A 17,045-nucleotide genomic window follows, 5' to 3' on the forward strand; every position below is an offset into this window, starting at 1 on the left:
CATTGATTTCTTCATTACCATTCCCTATTTATCCCAAGACTTTCCACTGAATCAGAAAAGTGCTCCCTGAGGAATAGGCAGGACCACACCAAAGCATTCTGGGAGGAAGGGCTGAAATTAGTTCAGTTTTCTGGCAACACTGCCTTCCTGGAAGGCACAGAGCTGCTACAGAGGACAAGGTGTCCAGAGGACAGCAGACCCTACATGAAGGAGCCACAAAAAATGACAGGGCCATGGCTTCTACCAATGCTTTTCATAATGTTGGGCCTTTCATTGAAAAGCCCAATTAAGCTCCTTGGACTTTGTATGGAACCACAGAAGGCGGGTGGAGCTCTGCTTCACCCTTCTTGCCAGCAGGTCCACAGTTGGGCAGAGAGCGCTTGATTTATTTTTCTTAAAATACACAGGTGTAGTTGGCTGCAGAGTGCAATACAAGCTGATGACATTAACATGCCCAGCCTTTGTGTTGATGGGTATGACAAGCATGATTCACATCAGCCTCTCCCAGGCCCTTTGAGGGACAGCAGCTGGAGAGCCATGAGCCTGCAATTAAGCAGCTACACATCTCCCAGGATCAGGCAAAACTTTTCTATCCAAACGTATCCCAGAATGTGAGGGCAAACAAATCTGAACCACGCTGGAGCCCAGTTGGAATTCTCTTTTTAACAGGATTATTTGTAACGTCTTCTATGAGCCTTAATGAATCTGAGGGAAGAGTTTCAAGGTCTGTGTGTTACAGCTCAAGGACGAGTCTGGGGCCCTGATTCCAAACATATTGTGATTGGCTGCATGTTGCTAAACAACAAAAATAGCCCTGCATCTGTTGTCATTGCAGGGCTGGGACGTTATTTACAGGCGGGTCACTCAAGTTCCGTCAGCAGCCATTAATAAAATACTAAGAGGATATAAATGGTGACTTACACCAACAAGTAAAATCAAGAGGGAGAACTGGGCAAAGGGCGAATTCTGGCAGGGTGGAAATCAGAGGGAAAGAGTCTCTTAAATGTATTTTCAGCCAAGAAGAAAGGAGAAGGCCTTCTGAAGGTGCTTGCTATTTTGAGAGAAAGGTTCTAGACCATCATGAGCAGTCAAAAGTTTTGAGGAATATGATATGTCAAGAGCTTTGTAATGTTGTGAACAACCAATAAAATAAATAAAAAAAAATTCTCATTAAAACTTAGAAAAAAAAGTTTTGAGGATTGTTTGAGAATTTTTTTTAAAAAAATGTTAAAACCCAAAAGATAAAAATAAAATATAGCTCCTGCCCTGGCAGAGCATGTGGGTAGAGATTCAGGCTGCTGTTTTTCAGAGGCCAGTGTGTTAGATGGTTCAGCCCTGTGAACATCAATGTGGCCCAGATGGACAGCAGAGTTGGGCAGACAGGAAAGCTAATGGAAAGTGATTGGCAGGTAGGCCAGTAATGGGCCCTGAGGAGCAGAGACCTAATTTTGAGAACCACAGTAAATAACCCAGCAAGATGGGAGACCAAATTAAAGCCACACAAAGACAGATGGAAGGATCCCTGGAGAGGAGGCACTTGAATCCCTGTTGAATGAATGAATGAATGAATGAATGAATGAATGAATGGATCAGTCAATCTCTTCTACATGTTCTCCATCTATCACTCACCTCGGATTCTTTGTAGTAGCGTTCTGGAATTTCATCACAGGCAATATCAATAAAGCAAACTTCTCTCTCTAGGTCTTTGGCTTCATTGTCAAAAATCTGAAAGGACAGAGCAACATATCAAAGGTTAGCAATGCCAGAAGAAATCCCCCAAGGTTCCCGTGGCTCGGTACTGCCATGCCTGAGGCAGAATAACACCCCTCAGAGCATCTTCACATGGCTCAGTGCCCCAGGCTAGTGCTTTCACCTGCCACAGAATGTGCGAGAATCATAAGGAATCATAAAAGGCTTTTATTCATCACTTAGGTTTTGTCACCTCAGAGGCAGGTGTGGCATCCATCACCGCTTGGTGAGGGGTAGAAGAAAAAGTGATCTGTTTTTAGAAGATTAAGAGTGAGGAGATAAATCTCTTCCAAGAACCTCTTCCAAAACTGCAGTCTGCTGATTTTTTTTTTTTTTTTTTTTTTTTTTTGGCAGTTAATCTGAACAGGGGGAAGTGAAGAGGCTGGGAAGGGGCTGGTTAGATTTGAGACAAAGAGCAGTGATATGCCTAAATTTTTAGAGGAAAAAAAATGTGTGTGTGTTTTCATTTTTTTTTTTTAAAGAGAGAGAGAGAGAGAGAGAGAGAGAGAGAGAGAGAGAGAGAGAGAGGGAGGGAGGGAGGGAGGGAGAGAAAGGAGAGAATTTTTAAAATATTTATTTTTTTTTTAGTTTTCGGCAGACACAACATCTTTGTTGGTATGTGGTGCTGAGGATCGAACCCGGGCTGCACGCATGCCAGGCGAGCGCGCTACCGCTTGAGCCACATCCCCAGCCCTTGATTAAATTTTTTACATATAGTAATTTTACAAAAATTAAAGATCAGCAGAAAAAAAAGATCAGCAAATAGAAGATTAAACATAATCCTACTGCCCAAGGATAAATATGTGTATTTTTATTGACCATTAAGAGTATGATTTCCTTGGTACATGTAGGGGCGACAAGGTGTAGCTTGGTAAGATACTGAGATGGTTCCCTGCCAGTCTATTCTAGGTTTCATGGGTCCAGAATCTCCATTAATTGGAAAAAAGAAAAAGAAAAAAGAATATACATATAGAAATTTTGGCAGAAAGATTAAGTTCCCCTAGATTTCCCCCTTGCCATTTTTCTGGTCTAAAGGGATGAGTATGCTTCCGAAGGACAGTAAACAGATTGTGCTTGGAAAACCACTTCACCCGTAGAGGCAGTTGTAACCGCACCCCCATCTCACTGCTGAGCTAGCTCCTGCAGGGAACCACCAGTTAACACTAATTATATCAGACTCTTCAGAGGAGAATGGAATATTTAGGATGGGTGATGCCTAAGTGTACAGTCTTGAAAACTGGTGCCGGTTAATCACATGATCTCCCACAAGACGGCACCTGAAGGACCCTTCACTGCTGTACTCTTCTTGGTTTGCTTAAGAGGAAAGTACTGGTCCTTTCTGAAAGCTTTCTGAATAATATTTGTGCTGATAATTATTCCCCAACTCTGTTGTTTGCTCTCTCGCCTATTTTCTTCTAAAATGTTTGGAGGCTACTTGGGCAAATCTCTTCAGACTCCCCAGTCTGACCTTTTCTTTAAAGGCAGAGAAAGCTTGAGTCTTACCAGCCCTGATTCCTTCCACTGCCACTTCAAGCCAAGTGCTTTGGGATACTCCTAAAGTGTTTGGGAGGGACAGGTGGATTGCTCGAAAAGAAACAGGAAGCAAACAAGTTCAAGGTTGAGTGCAGAAATAAGTTGTCCTAGATGTTTTTTTCCCCTCTCATTCTCTTTCATCTCTCTAAGGGCGAGCCAAGAGAAGAAAGGCATATACCTCATTAAGAACACAAAAACAAGCCAGGCACGGTGGCGCATGCCTGTAATTCTAGTGACTCTGGAGGCTGAGGCAGGAGGATCACTAATTCAAAGCCAGCCTCAGCAAAAGTGAGGCACTAAGCAACTCAGGGAGACCTAGTCTCTAAATAAAATACAAAATAGGACTGGGGATGTGGCTCAGTGGTTGAGTGCCCCTGAGTTCAATCCCCAGTACAAACAAAACAAAACAAAAAACAAACAAACAACAAAAAAACCACCCCCCAAAAAAACCAGAACACCCCAGAAGAGAATGAGCTCCTAGAGAGTAAATCACAAAACATATGGGATTCTGCTGGGTGTGGTAGTGCACACCTGTCATCCCAGCTACTCAGGAAGTTGAGGCAGGAGGATCACAAGCTTGAGGCCAGCCTCAGCAACTTGGAGAGACATTGTCTCAAAATGAAAAATAAAAAGGGTTGGGATATAGCTCAGACGTAGAGTGCCCCTGGGTTAAATCCTCAGTACTAGGAAAAAACAAAAACAAACCCCCTAAAATGATGGGATTCAAAGAAAGGGAAATAATCAGATGTTGGGGTGGGGGTGTTGACAGCTTTTACCTAATTTAATTCAAGCTTTTTTGGTTACCCATTATTCCGGTGGTCACAGGTATATTTAGACCTCTCAGGTCTAAATCCACTTTCAATCTCTGCTCTGACATAACCACCTGGAACCTCATAATGCTCTCTCCCCTCTAGAGTACATATCACCATAAGCCTTGTCAGTAGAGGGCACTGGAGGGACACTGCAGGGAGAAGGGGACTCTTCAGGTTTGGATCCTGGAGGCTGTGGAGTCTGGGAGTGGGGATAATCAGTGATACTCTGCCCCAGTTGTGTGTCTGGAGGGCAGAGTTAGCCAGTGACCCTGCAGCCTGGCCTGGTTCCGGGAACCAGCTGACCATGGCCCTCCTGATGCAGGCACGGTGCCCTTCAGGCCTTGCACTGGCAGAGTGCCCTGACTTCCTCTACACACCTGTCCACCAGCCTCACCTTGCCCATGCCTGGGAAAGCTTTTTGCTGCCAGTGAGTATGAACCCGCTCGGATTCAGGCAACCTGGTGAACTTCTCCCCCATCCTGTGGGTGACAACCGCACCTCTCCAGTGATGCCATGGAAAGGGGCACCTTCCACCTTGGTCCTTCCTTAGGTAATCTCTTAGCTATAGAGCACCCTTCTCTTGACATCTTTATAACTGCTCCCATCAAAAGTAAATAATTCCTTATATTCCTTCCTTCTGTTCAAATTATTGTGTGGCCTCTGTCTCCTGATTGGGCCCTGATTGATACACTCATTGCATACAAGTGCCATCCTAGGCTTTAAGGACTAGAAAGACAGGGAGGGCTGAGTTCCTCCCCTTAAAAAGTTACCACCACGTGGGAGAGACAGTCTGGGAAGTTATTATCAATATTATGAGGCAGGCTGGGTGCAGTGGCACATGCCGTAATCCCAGTGACTTGGGAGCCTAGGCAGGAGGATCACAAGTTCAAAGCCAGCCTCAGCAACTTAGTGAGCTCCTAAGCAACTTAGTGAGACTCTGTCTCAAAATAAAGTATAAAAAGGGCTAGGGATGTGCTCAGTGGTTAAACACCTCTGGGTTCAATCCCTGGTTGCTTTTTTTAAAAGACAGAATAAAGTACATTCTGCAAAAGAAAATGCTGACAAGCTAGGGAGACGAGCCAGGAGAAGCTCAGAATGGAGGGGAGTCCCCAGGATCCAGGCTCCAGAACCAGGCTCCTCCATGATAAAAGGCTTTCTCTTAGCATCCAACTGAGGAGACAAATAGTCTACCATGATTTTCCTTCTTTTTTCTAGAATGATGACATCTGAATCTGATACTTATAAAATATATAAGTTCTCTTCCTGCTACTTATAAAATATATATCCTGGGCAGCCATTGCTTAGCGTGGCCCTAAGACTTGGGGTTCTTCTTCTTCCTTTTTGAACAACTAAGGTTGCAGCTGACTCTACTTAGGCACCACCTCTGGACAACCCTGGTATCCTTTGTTAATATGATCTTAATTTGTGCCAAAGTCCATGAGACTCCAGGCAAGGGAAAGTTTCATCAGTTAAACTCTGCAGAGACCACTTCAGGGTAGGGTTTCCATCACCTGAACAAAGTCACACATATACACACAATCACTTTGAAGACCTCAACATCCTCTTCGGGTGTGAGATTACAGAGTCTAAGTCTCCAATAAATTATGAATATCCTAGTTATTTGAGATTTTTAGGAGTTGCTCATAGGTGCTCAATAAATAGTTGAAGAGTGGAAGGCATTTTTCTTCAGCTTCCCAAAACAGGAATATTGCTTACTTCTTGATCTTGGTTTGAGCTCCATTTCCTTATTGGTAAGCATTATAATTTTCCATAATTCCCAATATAGGGCTTGACATAGAGTGGAAACCTGCTAGCATGGGGCTGATGGGTCCTACACTGGAAATCGGGAGAGCAGAGTTTGAATTCACTTACCTTCTCTGTGTAATCTTAGCCAAGTCCTGCATCTTCTTTGGGTTTTTATATCCATGTCTGTCAATTAAAAAGCTTAGTCTATGGACTGGGGACATAGCTCAGAGGTAGAGCACTTGCCTGGCATGTGTGAGGACTTGGGTTGAATCCCTACATCCGAGAGTAATAGGGCAAGCTGAGTTTAGCTGGATGGGTTTGAGGAAGGTGTATCTCTCTAGAGGGTTCAACCACTTTCTTCTGATTCTCAAAGAATCTGTGGACCTAATGAGGTTGAAATCAAGTGACCCAGATGACCACTAAAATTTCTTCCAGTTAAGTCTGTGATGTTGAGTGACACCTGGGTTACATTAGTCTCCTATGTCTTGCTCTGTGGCTTGCTCCTTTCCTGATCCCGCACCCTACAGGCAGCCAACTTGGGTGATGGACACAGGGGCTGCAACCAGGAAATGGGAAGTGGAGCTGGTCAGGGCGTGGTGTAACTGGAGGGCACAGCCGGGTGAAACCGTCTAATCTTCACGCCCAGTTCAGGGCAGGATCCAGAATGAAGCCAACTCTGCCACAGAGGCTTACCCAGGACCCAAAGGAAAATACTTAGCCAAAGTATTTATTTGAGCTTCCTCAATGGTGAGAGCAGCAGCTGTCAGAGTTCTCGTCTACCACAACCTCTTTGAGGTATTTTTCCAATATAAATTGTAGTAACATTCCCATCTTTGTGTATTTGTCACACATATTCTATTAGTATTTTTTCATTGCTATAATGAACTACCTGAGGCAGGTTAACTTTATAAAGAAAAGTGGTTCATTTAGCCACAGTTCTGGAGATTCAAGGTCATGGCACTGGCTTTAACGTGGCTCTGGGGAAGACCTCATGGTAGATGGCAGGAATAGGTGTGAGAAGGAGAGATCATATCACCAAACTAAGCCAGAAGGAGAGACTGGAGTCTTTCAGGACATGGCCCCGGTTGATTTAAGGGCCTTCCATTAGGTCCTTCCATTTTATGGGTTCCACCCTGTATTGACACTGCCACCTGGGGGCTAAGCTTCCAACAAGGGACATACTGAAGCCATTACAAAAGTATTTATCCTCTTCCTTTCTTGTCTCTACCCACACATCATCTGTAGTGGATTTCGGTGCCAATCTGGTCCACTGCCCTGACCTCTACCCCCACCAGGGAGTGAGTGCTCAAGAAGACAAACTCCTTTCAATATGAACTGAGCAATACTACAATGAGGAAGCAAATATGAAGACATACTATCTTACAGATTAAAAAAAGGGAGCAATTCTCCTTTTTTGTAAAGCATTATGAACAGTAAGTATCAAGTATCTTAAAAAAAAAAAATCTTCACGGGGCTGGGATTGTGGCTCAGAGGTAGAGCACTCGCCTAGCATGCACAGGCCCTGGGTTCAATCCTCAGCACCACATAAAAATAAATGAATGGAATAAATAAAGGTATTGTATCCAACTAAAAAAAAAGTTCTTCATACATTTTGACTTAGTAAGCTTACAGTTTGAGGATTTATTATAAGAAACTTGAATAAAGAAAAAGTTTATGCACAAAGATTTTCACTGTGACATTATTATAATGGCAAAGGGGAGAAGCAAGGGAAGGGAGGGAGAGAGAAAAAAAAAGTTTAAATATCCCACTATGGGAGAATGGCCATGGAAATCAGGATCAATCCATCTCATGAACTAGAATGTGCTCTGTGATCATAAGTAGAAAAACATTGATAAACATGGAATGTGTTTCCACAATACTCTAGATTTCTACTTGAACACAGGTGTCTTTGGAGATTTTGAAATCTCTTGTTTTACTTCTAGGTTTGTTTTCTAGATTTTGTGATGTCTCTCGTTACAGTCCATCTACCTGGGATAGCTCTTATATAAGTCCACAATGCACAATCCTGACAATCATAGATTCCGAAGCCCCCTTCTTTCATGGTTTAAGATCCAATCTGAGATGGAAATCCTCTGTACTTTCACACAATTTCGTTATGAACATAAAAGTGCTCTAGAAAATAAAGTCTATTGTTTCTAAAAAATTGAGATAGGAAAAAAAATGGTTCAAGCTTATGGCAGTTTGAATTTTATCCTCCTACCATACGCCTGAGCACCTGAGGACACAGGGCGGAGGTGACCGATTAGCAGGGATTTTGAGAGATATCTACCAATCACTTTGTTTTATGCTTGGGATATGGTAAAAGGACAAAGGGGCCTGTTAAGCTAAGTGGCTGTTCTCCTCTATGATAACTTTATTTTCGGCATTTGAGAAGCAATTAACTAAGACATACCAAGAAAGGACAGGGTCAGCAAGAAGGGACACTGACAGCAGAGTTGTTGCTTCAACACTGCTTTCATTCCAATGCTCTGCATTTGCAGAGTGGCCATTGGTTTGGTAGAGGAAAGGCGATCTGGTAGCTGGCTAATGTTTTAAGCCTATAGGGCTAGAATTGGTTCATGGTTTATGGATTCTCATCTAATAAATATCCAGTTGGAAAGAGCCTGAAAAACAGAGCCATGAAAAAAAGTAAAGAAAAAAGTCCAGGTTATCACCGACCAAATCCACCATCTCATGACTCTCTTGCTACTGGCATTCTCATGGCTAAGCAATTCAAAGGTGACTGTTATCTAAGTTTGTGCACCCTAGGATCCAACCCAGGAACGTTTCAACCTGTCTTCCACATGGCCGTTAAGCCAGGATGAAAAGGATAGTCATCTTTGACTCTTTAAAAACATTTTCTGTTTTCTAGAACTGAGTGGGGTAGTTGCTACTTGTTCTGTAGATAGAATTACTTAAGGATGGTGCTCTGAAGAAAGGAAGAAGCTGGGTGGCCGGCAATCAATGAGTTTGCAAATATTTGTGAAGTACCTACTAACTGTTCAACACTGTGTGCCTCTTAAATGTGTAAGATAAAGTCCACCCTCACAGGGGCTTAAGATTTTGTAAAGACTAGATTTAATGCAAGATGTAACAACTAGGTGTGGGTCCAGCTACTCAGGAGCAGGAGGATTGCAAGTTCAAAGCCAGCCTGGGCAACTGAGACCCTATCTAAAAAAAAAAAAAAAAAAAAAGAAAGAAAAATTGATTTAAGTAACAATGCTATACAAAATAAAATGTTATTTTTTTAAATATATTTTTTTAGTTGTACATGGACACAATGCCTTCATTTTTTATTATTTATTTAATGTGGTGCTGAGGATGGAACCCAGTGCCTCACCCACATTAGGCACGCACTCTACCACTGAGCCACAACCCCAGTCCCAAGATATGTTATTAAAGTACTGTCATCTTTTGGTAGCCCAGGTAGCCTAAAAGTTGGTCCCAGCACCCCCTTTGGATGCTCAAATCCCTCATATAAAATGGCATAATATTTACCCATTACAAACACATCTTCCCATATACTTTAATAAATCATCTATACATTATTTTTTAAGTTGTTAATGGACCTTTATTTTTTATTTATTTATATGCAGTGCTGAGAATCAAACTCAGTGTCTCACACATGATAGGTGAGAGCTCTGCCACTGAGCCACAACCCCCGCCTCCCTCTCTATATTATTTTTAATGCCTAATACAATGTAAATGCCATGCAAATAGTTGTTGTATTATATTGTTAGGCAATAAAAAAAAATCTGTACATGTTTAGGGCAGATGTAATTTTTTTTTTCAAATGTTTTCAACCTGTAGTTGGTTGCCTTGGCTGATGCAGAACTTGGAGACACAGAGGGTCGATGCACTAGCACTAAAAGGTGTGCTTCAGACAGGAGCGCTTTAGTGCAAATTCAGCCAGGAGGGAAATGAACACAGATCCAAGGTGGCCCAGGCCCAGGATACTTCTCATACTTCTAGAGCTGGGGGCCCTAGAGGTGCCTGAAAAGAAATGGCCCCAGACCCCCCCCTGAACTGACCTTGGTCTTGGAGCAGAATGAGAGCCCCATCTGGCAATCCAGTGGGAGGTGAACTGCTTTTATTTTAATCCTCATCAAATGTTCCACTCGCCAAAGGCTTTAGGGGTATTAAGGCTGAGTAAGGAAACTCATCCCCAGGGCTTGGCCGGATTGAATGAGAGCTGGGTAAACGTCAGTGCCTCTCTGGAGAGTGCCCAGGTGGGCATCATCATTAGGCCTTCGGTGCAGAAGGGAAAACTGGTTTCTAAATGCCAGCAGGGAGTGGCAAAGCAGACTGAAGTCCTGAGAGTGTCAGAGAAAACCCTGCCCGACGTGGTGGTGAGGAGCTGCAGGGCGGGCAGGGTGGGTGGCCTCTGGGATCTCTGCGTTTTCCTTGCGCTGCCCCCGTCCTTCACGGACAGCTCAATTACCTTCCAGTGGATTAGGTTTCAGGGAATTTTATTTCTAATTTTTTACTTTTACTTTTTCTCGGGGTGGTGCTGTGGCTCAAACCCAGGGCCTCCTGCAAGCTGGGCAAGTGCTCTACCACTGGGCTACACCCCCTGCCCCAATTTTTTAAAATACGTATTTTTAATTGACATATAATGAGTGTACTCATTTATGGGGCACAGTGTGACATTTCAATATATGTTTACAGTGTGTTATGATCATAGCAGGGAGATGGCACATCCATCCTCTCAAACCTTTATCATTTCTTTGTGTGGGAACATTCAAAACCCTCTCTAATAGCTATTTTGTCAACCATAGCTACCCTACTGTGTACTACAGAACGTAGGAAATTATTCCTACTATTCAACTTGGGGTTGGCATTTTAACAAGCTCTAAATAGACCTTGGGAAGAAGGGACTTTGCAAGAATCCTCTCTCCAGAGAGCTGTCTCTGGGCCAAGGTTACCTTCAGGATGTCTCCGTGGAATTTGGGAAGGAAGCAGAGGGTGTGAGGGTGGGGCTGTGAAGTGGTCACAGGAACACTCCTGAGGGTACAGAGAACCAGGCTGATCCAGGGAGTGGAAAAATGGCCCAACAGGCCCACCATACATGAGATCCCACTGGGGAGGATTAGGGGAGGGCAAAGGGAGGGCAAATAGAGCTCTCCCAGGAAGGCTGGAGCCCCTGGTGGTGGGACAGGGTGGAAATCAGAGATGAGTGTGGAGTAAGGTGGCTGTCCTCGGCCCTGGCTGCAGGAGTTCTAGGTGTCTTCCTCAGCTCCCCGATGATAACCAAGGCAGGCGGGCACACACCCGGAGACGGCCAGGGCTGCCCAGAGGAATGCTGAGCCCCAGGGGACGAACTGGCAGTGGAGTGAGGATACCAGAGGGAGGTCCTCGGAAGCAAGAGTAGAAAAGAACTCCCACATCTGAGTCATGAGGAGGAAGCAGATTTTAAAAACTGGGGTAGTCATGGTGGCAGGAAAGGAGGCTTGTCCGTTATGATTGTCAATACTGCTGCTGCTCTCTATTGGTTTAAACTAATTTAACACCTAAACAGAACTCTGTGCCAGGAAGGCTTGGGGCACCCAGAAACCAGTGGTGGACCCCAAATTGCTCAGTCTGGCCTCTGTGGGTGAAGCTACACAGAAAGCACCTCCTCCAGAGTTCTTTTCCCCTCTGGTTTCTTGGAACCAGATGTTTTTAACTTGAAAAACAGTCGAGTACAGGGAAGAAATCAGCAACCACCCATAAAGGCAGTTAGACACCTAACCCTCTAATCCTTTGAGTGAGGGACAGATAAAATTATTAAACCAACTGTATACAGAATCAAGTGCCACTTTGTCATTTGCCAAATACAAATCACAACTCAACACCTTTAATAAGATATGGTGATCTGTCCCTGCCCCAGAAACATTACTTTTTTCATTGATTTTTTGAATGTGTATGGATTTCATGAATTTTAATGCACATATGGATCCTGTAACCACCACTACAATGGGGACACAAAACTGTCCCATTACCCAAGAAACTGCTTTGTAGTTATACCCTCCTCCCACACCAGTTCCTGGCAACCACGGATCTGTTTTCTAACTCTGTGGTTTTGTCTTTTTAAGAATCTCAGACAGGGACTGCAGGTGTAGCTCAGGGGTAGAGCACTGGTTCATCATGCCTAAGACTGGGTTTAATTCTCAACATTGCAAAAAAGAAAAAAGAAGGAAAGAAAAAAAAATAATTTGAGACAAATGGAATCATCCAGAATGTAGCTTTTGAGGCAGGCTGTTCTCACTCACTACAATGACGCTTAGATCCATCCTGGATGCAGGACAATAGATGTGCATCAAATTCATTCGTTTTTAGTACTAAGTGATATGTGTGGATGCTTAACCACTGAGCCACATCCCCAGCCCTTTCTTATTTTTTATGTTGAGACAGGATCTTTTTTTTTTTTTTAAGCATCAGAAATTTATTGGTTGCTCAAAGAGACAGGATCTTGCTAAGTTGTTTAAGTTGTTTTAGGGCCTCACTAAGTTGCTGAGGCTGACTTTGAACTTGCAATCCTCCTGCCTCAGCCTCCTGAGCTGCTGGGATATGAGGTGTATGCCACTGTGCCCGGTGATGCTGGGCAGTTCGTTTATCCATTCCTAACAATCTATTTCTGGAAGAATTTATGGACAGGTTTTTGTGTGAACACCAGTTTTCATTTCTCTAGAGTCAAAACTCAGGAGTAGGATTTCTAGGTTGTATGCTGTGTGTTGATTCTTCCTTCAATACAGAGGTGTTGATCTTCCTCTAGTAGGTTGAATAGTGTTCCCTCCCCAACTCATGTCTGCTAGGAACCTCAAGGGTGACCTAATTTGGAAAAAGAATCATTGCAGATATAGTAAGTTAAGGATCCTGGGCTGAAATCCTGGATAGAGGGTGGTCCCTAAATCCAACGGCAGGTGACCTTACAAGAAGAGGAGATGGGGCTGGGGTTGTAGCTCAGTGGTAGAGCACTTGCCTTACACTTGAGAGGCCCTGGGTTTGATCCTCAGCACCACATAAAATAAATAAAAATAAAGACATTGTGTCCATCTACAACTAAAAAGTATTAAAAAAAAAAAAAGAAGAGGAGGTGATGCAGACATAATGAAGACACAGGGCAGTTGGCACAGGGAGAACAGGGTTGTGTAAAGACAGAGGCAGAGGCTGCAGTGATGCAGCCACGAGCCAAGGAGCTCCTGGGGCCACCACCAGGTGGGAGAGGCAGGAAAGACCGCCCCCACCCCACCCAGTTGGCCTCAAGTTCAACTTCTAGCCTCTAGAGCTGTTAAGTGCTCACTTCTACTGTTTCAAGCCTCCTGGTAGCGTCATCTGTCATGGCAATTTAAGAAATGATGAGGACCCTTTCTTCTTCCTTCCCTAGGTCAAGATGGGGCTCTCCCAGCTCTGGAGCCAGGGAGGCTGCCCCCACCCCCCACCCCCACCCCAGGCCTTCACCAGTGAAGGCAACTAGGCCTTTGTTCTGCAATTAAGTGTTCAGGCAGAAGACAGGGTGGGAGAATTTGAGAAGAACACATGAATGTAGTGTTCAGAGGGACCAATGGTAGATGTGTCCTTTCCCTTTCTCACCCCCGTCCCCCACAAGGTCACAGAAAATTCAAAATAATAGACAGAAACCTGACAACAACAATGTATCTAAGAGACAGGACAGGAATAACTTAGGGCATGGCTTGTGGGTGAAGTTCAAAAAATTTTTTAAAAAAGTATCCAATAGCAGCACCTATTGGGGGGAGCATGGGGACAATAAGATAAAAGAGGAAAGAATGGGAAAGTGCCAGGGCGGAGACCCAAGGGTAAAAGAGGAAAACAGTGGGTATGAATCCACAGCATGGTTCCTTTGAGGAAAGGGACACTTCTGTTCTATCCCCCGTGTCTAAAAAGAGTTCCAGCAAACCAGGAGGAGGACTGAGAACTATTTCATGCCATGACCTGAAGCCCCACGCAGGGTACTGTGATGATCTGGGGCTCACTGGGCTGAGATGAAAGATGAGAAAGAATGTTCCAGACCGTAATCAAAGTGGCATAGTGACCGATGAGAGAAAGATTCTGTTTGGAAAAACAACGCTCTAATCAGGTGCTCTAGGTCCTGGCAACTAATTATGAGGACAGAGAAGTACATTAAAGCCATACAGCAGGGTCACAAATGTTACAATTCCATCCATTTATGAAACAGGCTTTTAAAGGCACAAAAAAACACTTCTAAGTTTTGGTTCCCAGCGCAGCTGTGACAAGGCTCCTTTCAGAAGCTTGGTCTAATTTCGGTGCAGAGTTGCCTCAATCCAAATTCCTCCTCTGGGCTGCAGCCTCCTTTGGACATGGACTCTCTCAGGAGATCCGGCCAACACCTCCCACGTGTGGGTGCAGATATTGGCACTGGAGCGGGTGCACGGTTTCCCCGCAGTAGGATCAATAATTCCTCCAAAAATAAGTCTAAGAAGCTGTGCTTAAAATAGTCCCAATTTCTCCCAATTCGTTCTTATTTTAATTCGCAAGGTGGTCTCTGGGAACCAGAACTGCTGGTTTCCTCTAAGGCTGACAGACTGATATTGAATCTGGAAGTGTTCCCAGGCCCATGTGGGGCCAGCCTTTAATGGTTCCATGTTTGGTGTCTGCCTCTTCCAGGTGACTTTGATCTCCTCCTCCCCAAAACTTTTTATTTTGGAGCCTAAACAATGAATCCTTTGCTCAAAGAGGCAGAATTCCTGACAGAAAAATTACAAGTACATACTTTTCCCTACCTCAGCGTTGAGGGAGGAGGAGGAGAGTAACACGGGACAGATGGCTTGCTGAGGCCTGTGGGTGATGCAGCTACAGAGCCAGAGGGCAACGAGGCCAGCAGCCGGCTTGCTGGAGGCCAGAGGACTTCCTTCTCTTGTTTGCCAAATAACCATCCTGAGGTCTTTTGGGGCCTGAGTCTCCTTCCAGCTCATTCCTGGCGAACCTCTCTGGACAAAACAATGGAATGGGCGCTGGCCCAAAACCACTTAAGAATCATAAGAGATTGCATCTACTGTCAGAAAAAACAAATCAAGGAACAAACCATTAAGCTTCCTGGTAGGTGGTGTTTTGTTTGGTTTTTCCGTCCATGTGCATGGGTTGTAAATACCTCTGGAGTCAAAGCTGAGAACTATGAAAGGCCTCCTGGCAGGGCTACACAATCGGCCCCCATCCCAGGCAGCTGTGGAAGGTACCAGGAGTTTCCCAGCATGGGGAAGATAGGCTTGGGTCAGCAGGTGGGAAGGTGGCTGGCTTTTAGGGCTCTTCGCAGGGCTGTGGTACAGTGAGGTCCTGGGCTCTTGTCCTAGCCTGTCAATTTTGTCCTCCCACAAACTCTGGGGGGAGGTCCCTGCCACTGCTTCAGTGGACCAGCTCTCAAATTTGGTTTTGTGAATCCACTTTGTGCTGTTTCCTATATCATTTTTAAAAGACAACTTTTTCTTTTCTCCTTTTTCCTTATGAAAATCATACCTCTTTATGGGCTGGGGGTGTGGCTCAGTGATAGAGCGCTTGCCTAGCACATGTGAGGCACTGGGTTCAATCCTCAGCACCACATAAAAATAAATAAATAAAATCAAGTTATTAAAAATAATTTAAAAATAAATCATAACTCTTTATTATGGAAAAGTAAAGTAAGAAAACTGTATAGAGTAAATAACCGTGTGGCGGCCACAAGTCTGCAGACCTGGGTTTAAGAGGCTCCGCTGCATGGCTAGGTGATCTGGTCACCCTACAGAGAACGACTGGACCTTAATTTTCTGATTTGTACAGTGAGAGCAGGACTGGCTCTACCCTACATGGGCAGTAGTAAGGATTCAGTGACGTAAAGCAGGGAAAGCCTACTTTATTTTGGCCCGGCCATGGTAAGTGCCAGACAATGTTATAATGAGGAAAAATCACCCACAGCCCTTTTAAAGTCTGAATTGCATTTTACTATATGGCTCTTCACATAAAACAAACCAATTTTACCACTGTTTAAGACTTTTCTTTCTTTTTTCTCCTGCTATGTTGTTAATAATACTATAGTAAAACTTATAATAAAATGTTAACTTTTGATTGCTAATGACCTAGTCAATCTCTTGGATACCTTTCCCTCAAGTCCAGGTCTGTTGATGTCAAATGACTAAACCAATCTCTGGTGTGACTCAAAATTAACACATTCAAAACCACATTTATCATCTCTACCTCAACCCTTTGACTCTAAGGTTTTAGGCTGTTCTTCCTTGGGGTCCTTTAATCTCACAAGGTAGAAACCTGGCATCATCTAATGCTCTTATTTCTTCCTCATTCTCCCATCTGGTCAAGCACTAAGTTCTGTTTGTTCCACTGCTTCTACATCTCACCAATCCATCTTCCTGACAGCCCTTTAATCTTCATCTCACATGGACAACTGCAGACTCCCAACTTTCTTTCCCTTGAGGCTGATATCTCCATCCATCCATCCACCCATCCATTCATTCATCCATTATCCACTTATCCATTCAATCAATGCACCTGCCCATGAATTTTCTTTCCAATAGACTAGCCTAGTTTCTTCAATGTTCCTATAACGTATCAGTTTACGGTGGAATTCCTGGCTCCATGACTTACAATTTGTGTGGCCCTAGAAACTACTCTGGGCTTCCATTTTTGAAAGTGGGCACTCTGTGTCCCATCTCCTCACTGAGCAGTCGGGACCTGGTAAGATAATGGGTGTGCAGGTGCTGTGCAAAGTTCCAGATGTTACCCAAATGCCTGGGCTTAGAGTACCTGCCTCCACACATCAACTCATCTAGAAAGTTCTCCCTTCTCACTTCGTAGTTCTGGGTAGGATTCCCTTCCCCCTAAGAGCCTCAAGCTACATCACCATGCCCCACTTACTGTTTCAATGTCCCTGTGCACTGGCTCTTGCTCCTCCTTTGCCCTGAGGCTCTTCTCACCCCACCTGCTTGGAATACACCAACTCATTTCAGTATCACAGTGGCTTTCTGGATCATCTTTTAGTAAAGCAACAATGTGCACCATGAATATGCTTTGGGGGTAACATGTGGTTATAGTTTCATTCTTGGGCTCCCAAAGGACCCAACTCATATCTCCCTGATGGCATCACCAGGAGAGTGCAACCTCTTGTAGGAGGTTTATCTCAATAGGTGCTACTTTTGTTAAATTAAGGGGTCATATATTATTAACATTCCAGGAAAGGTTGAACAATTATTTGTTAACTAC

General features: G+C 44.1%; 1 protein-coding gene across 1 annotated transcript in view; it reads right to left on the reverse strand.

The window, feature by feature from the left end:
• The window catches only part of PITPNC1 (phosphatidylinositol transfer protein cytoplasmic 1), a 252,415-nt gene that overhangs the window by 47,238 nt on the left and 188,132 nt on the right, over positions 1–17,045 (reverse strand). Inside the window, exon 6 of the mRNA XM_081270313.1 lies at positions 1,630–1,725. Coding sequence (XP_081126439.1) covers positions 1,630–1,725 — 96 coding nt within the window. The remainder of the gene's footprint in view (positions 1–1,629; positions 1,726–17,045) is intronic.

This window comes from Spermophilus citellus, assembly GCF_964194105.1.
Source record: "Spermophilus citellus genome assembly, chromosome: 17".
Classification (NCBI taxonomy): Eukaryota; Metazoa; Chordata; class Mammalia; order Rodentia; family Sciuridae; genus Spermophilus; species Spermophilus citellus.